The following is a 7,343-nucleotide window of genomic DNA, read 5'->3' on the forward strand; positions in this document are numbered from 1 at the left end:
ATATATATATATATATAACATGAGATAAGGTGACAAATTTAAAGGTGTGCAAATATGTTTGGATGACACAGTACCTTCCTAGATGCCCAAACTCCTGAAAATAGGTTCTTGACACAGCGTGACACACAGCCCTCCTTGTTTATCCAGAATATAACTAGCATTTGGCTTGTCCATCAAATCCCCCTCCACCCAAACCTATCTTGGTTGGGTTAGGAGGCCATCACTTGTTTGACAAAACTACTGTACACGTGCATAGGTTTGATTAGCAGATTTTGAACTATTTCTATATTCTCTGCAAATATCTATTTTATCAGCTCCTGCTGCAAAGTTCCAGTTGAAAATATCTTCTACTTCGATACCAGAGGAAAGTCACCTGTATGCCACTTGAACATTGGCTTCATTTTATCTGGTTTGCTTTAAATGACCCTGCCTTTTAACTGTTGTGTTGTCATGGTAACATTCTTGCATGAAAAAAAGATTTTGATTGTGTGTTGCTTGTAAATTCATTGAAATGTCTTCTATAGAGGAAACTCTCTTTTAATGCACCAGTTTTGCCTTCAACAGGAGCTTTATCATCACCACTGTCAAAGGACAGATTTCGGTAGTATTAGGATGCATGCGGGTCTTGCAGTTGATGATCATGATGATGAGGAAGATGACGGTTGCATCTGGATGCCTGTAGCTGAGCTCTGCCATTTTTGCACTGAAGTGTGGGGGCGGAGAGAAAGAAAGATGGAGAGTGAGCATGTGTGCTTTACCCACTCACATACACACACAGTTACTGTAGAGCCTCAGCTGCGACACACAGACCTGTCTGTGGCTAAAAATGGAAATCACACTTGCTGTTGCTGAGAAGCCACAAGAACGCTCACTATGAGGCCAGTACATACAGAGATTCATACTTACATGCATTCACTGTTACATTTCATACTCTTGATATTTAAAAAATTATATTCAAAAAGATGTTTTGGCAACATCATCTTACCATCAAGCAGCTTCAGTCCAATATCTTGAGTCACTTAATCTTATGTAATTATCAGAAGCTTCCAAGCCTTTTGGACAAGATGTCCCACTGATATCCTTTACTTGATCAGCCTCATCTGTTGAAAAATTAATCCAAATTTATATTGTACCACCACATTGTGACATAAATTGCAATATAATTCAGAAATATTGTATTCTAATTCCAAATGGTTTATTCTAAACAGGGACAGTGAATATAAATGAAGAAATACCCACTGTTTGTAAACCGGACAGATAAAAGCCCAATAGGGGCCAAACGGCTTGTCCCTTGAGATATTGATGTTAACATAAATACATACATAATTTTTTCTATAACAAATGTTGCCACAAAATTATGTAAAAGAACAGCGTAAAAATTGTTATGCTATCAGCATCGCCTTTCAGGTGTGAAAGGTTTTATGCTAACAAGTCTCTATTTTCATCATGTGGTAATTATTCAGGACATTTTATAGACTGTAAACGAATGCATTTATAGCCATGTATGACTCTTAGATTATCACATTATTCAGTTTATTTATGCTGCTCAAATTGAGAGACAATTTGTGCAAATCATGCAGACTGATTGGTTAAAAGTTTGCTGCTTTTATCAGAGGAACCCCAGTTGTAAAAGAAAAACAGTAAGAGGATACTGAAAAATGCACAAATTGACAGTTTTTGTATGATTTAGCAGCCTAAACCAGCAGTAGTATATCTACAGAGATGGCTCAAAATAAACTAAACCCCTTAATAAGCTTTATTATAAAGGTTTAAAGATTAATTCTATAATTAGACCAAGTGTCTGTCCTAAATCCAGGATCTGGCACAACCAGAAAGGAGTGTGAAGACTAAAACATCTGCCACCAATTCTACTTTTAAATACTCTAGGGACTGACAGTGTATCAGAGTGAAGTGCTCTGTAAGGAATAAATTAAACAGCTGTATCTCCAATGTATGATATAGTCTGATTACTATAGATGATTTCAGGTTCTAGTTAGGAATCCAATGAGCCAAATCTAAAATACAAGAAATAGAACCTCTCTTTTTAACTTTGTTGCAATAGCATTTTGGATAGGCTAACAGTTCTAAGCTGCATTGAGTGGAATGTTTTACTTGTGCCCTTAAAGCCCATCGCTCTGAAATAAGCCAGCCTCTGTAAACAAGTACTTTTTCCCCAATGAGGCTACATTTTGCATTGTAACATTTAATTTAGATTCAATTCAATTAGATTTAATAAAGACTCTATTAATCCCAAAGGGAAATTAAATGCTTCAGTAACTAATTGACAGTTTTTCAACGAGTAGTTATAGGTGTTGATGGGTGTATAGGCAGAAAGGATTTTCTGTTCCAATTTGTGAATCCTTCCAATTTCACAGCATTCAACAAGAGAGGCAAAAAAAAAAAGAATACCTGATCCACAAACACTGGATCTAAAGTATGGCCTTGTAGGAACATGTCCCCACCAACTTTGGCCTGGTTGGGACAGTCCCCACCAATAATTTAAATAGATAGACTTTGGCAATATGTGAGACAAATGTCTAAATTTGATTTTGCTGGTTTTAAAGGATAATCACTAATGTAGCTGAAAGGAAAAAATATCTATCAATGAATCCACATTTTTCTGGATGGATTGATGGATGGATGAATGAAACTGAACTTGTGTACATAGTAGGGAGACATGATATATTGCTGTTTTACATCGGAATCGGCTGTTATTCATCCCTTTTTTTAAAATATACATTAATGTCTAACTATAAATATAAATATCAGCATATTTTGCTTGTTTTGTGATCTCAACAATAGTAAAGCGTTCAATAAATATATGTTTGAGCTCATATTTGGAAAATACAAACCCTTTTGAAAGCGTTTGTGTAGAATAGCTGTAGGCCCATCAGCCTCCACCCTAAGAGTGTCCCCACCAAATTTCACCGCAAAGTTACACCCTTGTTAAAATGCATAAATAATATTTATGGGGAAAAATAAGTTTGTGATTATGAAAACAGTGTTTAGTTGCTTGGCAACTAGATAAAGAACCGGGTGTTTATTTATCAAGAAAAAACTTTAATTAACTGCTTTGAAACGAGTGGTAAACACATTTGAAAATGTGTTAATGAAAATGGGTTAATCACTGGGCTTTGACCTGCTTCTTTGGAAATTGTTTTTTGTTGTTAACCGAGTAGGTCTTGCCATATATTCTATTCTATTCTATTCTATTCTATTCTATTCTATTCTATTCTATTCTATTCTAATCTCTTCTATGCAATTAATTTCTATTCTATTCTATTCTATTCTATTCTATTCTATTCTATTCTATTCTATTCTATTCTATTCTGTTATATTCTTTTCGCGTTTAATATAGTTTGCCTTCAGTACAGGTTTGTAGAGGACCAACACAAGTGAAGGGAGGTCAGTGATTGGTCAGATCGTCCAGCTGGTTCGTGATTGGTCAGATTTACGGGGGCGGGTATTATAATTACTTCTCTCGTGTCTTCTTTTTGTTTCTATTCAGTTTTGCTGTTTCATTAACTTATTTTTGACATAACTTGCAACAACAACCGCTGTAGCAAGTCGCACTAAAACAACTGGGACCATAATAATCTTGTGTTGAATAACGCGGTGAAAGATATTTACCAGCTAGCTTTGTTAGCTTAGCAGGCTAACCTCACATTGGGTAGTTAGCAATAGCTTCCAAGGAGCTACAGCAGCAGCACGGATAGTGAAACCAAGAGACGAGGTAAAGAGTCATAACATCATTGTTCAACTCGTGTTTCTTATAGTTTTTTGTGTGTTTTATTTTATTTTAATGTAAAGTAAATTGAAGTAAATCGCATCCCGCTGTAGGGAGCTGCTTCATTTTGACGTCACATCCTTCTTAACTTAAAATTAACACAAAGGATAATTTTTCCTCAGCTGACCGGCAACTAATGTTAGGCAGCCTAAAGTAAGAAAGTTTTACTCGATGTCTACCGTTTAGATTAAAGACTTTATGTAAAGCTGGCGTTATTAATAGTTTAAGGAATATGTTTTCGGTATGAATAACTTCCCATCAAGCAGCACATTCTGCACTTCTACACAACTGATATGAGTTTTCCTTAAAGATAGATTATATGTTTCTCAGTTACTAAGATGGCAACATTTTTAATGGAGCTTGATGTCAAAACAGACACACAAAAAAACCCATCTACAGACTGGTTGATATGCAAAGATATTTGAGATGAATGTGAAGCTTTTTGTGCTTAGAATGTGACTTGAAGTATAAAACAAAATCTGTCCTTTGATATTTTGTTGGACACTAAGTTAATATTTGAATATTTTCAATCTGTGTTAAAGATCAGTTCTTTTTATGTTTACTTATGCTGTTAATAAAAAAGCATAAAGTCAAGACTTAACTCAGATATGGTTTGCCTTCCAAAGAAAAAGATAATTTTTTAAGACTGCATAAAAAAAAAACAGTGAATTTTATTGCAATGAATGCAATAATAAGATGAAAGCTTTGAAGACTCTCATCTTGGATTTTGTTACAATATTTCTTCTGCATATTGTCTTCTATTATACCATGCTGTAGGCAAATGCATAACAAAATAATGCCTTTAGAACTCCATTGGTTTTCTTATTTGTTTTAAAATATAGTCATTTTCTTCCAACCTGAAGAAAAACACTTGCATTTAAAGGAAATCCTGTCGCCATATCTCAGCACTTCAGAAACCTGAACAAAATTCGAAATCAAAGGACCAAAAACAGATTTCCAGGACTTAAATATTAGGTTTAAAACAAAAGCAGCTGTTCTGTGCTGCTAAAAGAGCCACTTGGTCATAACTTATAGCAGAAAACATTGCGCTCTACCTCATATCACCCCTACATGATGGGGAGAAAGAGATCATTTGTTTTGACTGCTGGCACAGATCAGTTAAGGTAGGTGCTTCCTGGAGGGAGCCTAGCTCTGTGCAGATACTCTCTAGCTGCTCATTTTCACAGGTGAGGGAGAGGCTGCTGCTCAGACAGCAAGATATGCATCAATCAAATGAAATGCCACTTTATGCATGATTCTGGTAAAAGAATAGAATTATAGCTAAGTTAAAAGCCTGACGAATTTGATTTTGCGCGATAATAGGCCCCTTGAATGTTGATCTTGTTGGAAGGGATGTTTTAATAGGTTCACTTTTTATAACCAGTCTACTCCTTTTGTATTACCTTAATACTATGTATTGTTACATATGACTGCAGAGAAACGCTATTGTAACTACTGCTGTCTTTGTAGTAATGATGATGGACCAATACTCAAATTTTAGAGAACTAAATTAGATTATGAGACAAACAAACATACTTTTCTAAACAGTATATATGCAGCTTCAATACAGCATTTGGCAGGTGTATGTTGCTACTAGTGTTAAATCTACATATTATTAGGAAATGCTATATATGAAGTTATTATTGTTACAGTATTATATAAAAATATATAATTGTTTCTATTTTTAAAGGTTTGTCTGACCCTTTATTTTTTACCTCTGCCAAGGAAGTTATATTTTTAGGAGAGTTTGTTTGTCTGTCTGTGAACAGCATAACAATAGCAGCAATTTTTAACAAAAGGCCAACCTAAGTAAAAGAAAAAACCAATAAAATTTGGGGGGGAACCAAAATAACAACCGGAACCAAGAATTTTTTTGTTTGAAAGATGTTGTTAGTACAGGTATTAATTTCAGGTGGAAGTCCCAATATGTTGGGGTGGGGGGGCAGTAAGGTCAGATAGTTCTACCAGGTAAATATGGTATCAGTATTCACAACCTAAATGCCGCCTTTGACTATAAGGTATAATTTTGCATACAAGTGACTCTTTTATAGAGGACTTATTGCACATGTTTTTATTGTGAACAAAACTGCATTCATGATTGAAGAATTCATTATTCTTTATGTGTCTATGTATATATAATGTACATACACACAGATTTTTCAGGAGCTTACATCTATAGTGAAATGTCTTTGTGCCCCATCCAGGTGGTTTAAACACTTTTGCATCCAACTGATAAACGAAAGTTTTTTAGAGCAACAGCAAGGCAAACCAACAGATAATGAAATTTAGCAGACTCAGTCAGACTCCAGTTGGTCAACCCATCTGCTGCTTTTCTCCCCACAGCATGAATGGCCCTCCCACAAAGCGTCTCCGAGGCCTAAACCAGGATGTTGTGACACCAGTTACCTTTGATGACCCGTTTGGAGATGATGAGGAGTTCACCCAAGATGACTTAAATGAACTAGACATCATCGCCTCCCAAGCCTTCACATCAGCTGTAGCAGCGTCTAAACCAGTTTCCAAGCCAAGCAATGAAGGGGTAAGGTCCACTTGGCCGTCCTCTCCAGGGCAAAACAAATCTGAGAACAACCAGAGCAAAGAGATCAAGTCTGCGATATACAGAGGAGATGCTGGAAGACACAGCAGGGAAAATGTTGGTGAGTTACATGCAGAAGTAATCATCTACGTTGTAAATGAAAGCTTTGTGTTTTTACACCTTGAAGCTTTCTCTCAGGCTCTTTTCCTGAGAAGAGATCATTCGGGACAAACTCCTTAAATAACACTACATAACGTATATTTATTAAATAACCATAAGACATGACAACCAGAGAAGTTGCTTTGGGTTACAGAAGGCAGCGCTTAAAGGCTCTTATCTCATTGGAGAAGCCACTCCAGTATGCCACGCCATTACATCATAACCTTTGCAGATGAGGAGACATCCATGGCTCCAGCCTTATCAAAATATTACACCATGTTCTCAGATCAAGGACGCTGCTCTCATTCCATTCCCAGATTTTTGCCACATGCATCATGTAGAAGACTATTAATCGTGACAGAAGGAATTGTCCTAATTAGATAAACTACTTAGGAAAACATTAGTTCTGACTCGCAACTGTCGGGTATAATTTGGGTTTAAACAGACTCTCACATCGTCAAAAAAATAATCCTAAAAATCTAAAATAAAAAGAGATGACCGGACCAGATAGATGGATTTTTTTTTTTACTACACTTCTTTTTTACTGCATACAATCTTTTCATTTGAACCTGTTTCCTCTGCATACTTTTGCAATTTTGATCTCCGTTCCCTGTCTCTGTAAGCAGAGATTGTAAAGGGAATCTAAAAGTAAGATTTAAAAAGAACAAAACTATCAGAATTCTATCTATTATTAAATCATAATCAAACAGTAGATGGAGTGATGCTAAGACAGCAATCTTCAACCTTTATAATCCAAAGAGGTTTTTCTGCCCACAGTCCAGCTTTATGTCTTAGGAGCCACTCCATATAAAGTACCGTAAGTAAAAAAAAAAACAAAAAAGCTGCTCTAGTTATCACCCA

At 35.8% G+C, this 7,343-nt stretch overlaps 1 protein-coding gene across 3 annotated transcripts in view; it reads left to right on the plus strand.

The window, feature by feature from the left end:
• The first annotated feature begins 3,446 nt into the window (after positions 1 to 3,446).
• Positions 3,447 to 7,343, plus strand: part of atrip (ATR interacting protein) — a 13,481-nt gene continuing 9,584 nt past the window's right edge. For 2 of the 3 annotated variants that reach the window (XM_015388023.1, XM_015388024.1), the window contains exons 1-2: positions 3,448 to 3,733; positions 6,131 to 6,444. In XM_015388023.1, coding sequence (XP_015243509.1) covers positions 6,132 to 6,444 — 313 coding nt within the window. In that variant the 5' untranslated portion in view covers positions 3,448 to 3,733; position 6,131. Of the gene's footprint in view, positions 3,734 to 6,130; positions 6,445 to 7,343 lie in introns of all 3 variants that reach the window. The other variant, XM_015388025.1, reaches the window with a different exon arrangement.

This window comes from Cyprinodon variegatus, unplaced genomic scaffold (genome assembly GCF_000732505.1).
Source record: "Cyprinodon variegatus isolate N-32 unplaced genomic scaffold, C_variegatus-1.0 Scaffold411, whole genome shotgun sequence".
NCBI classification, from domain to species: domain Eukaryota; kingdom Metazoa; phylum Chordata; class Actinopteri; order Cyprinodontiformes; family Cyprinodontidae; genus Cyprinodon; species Cyprinodon variegatus.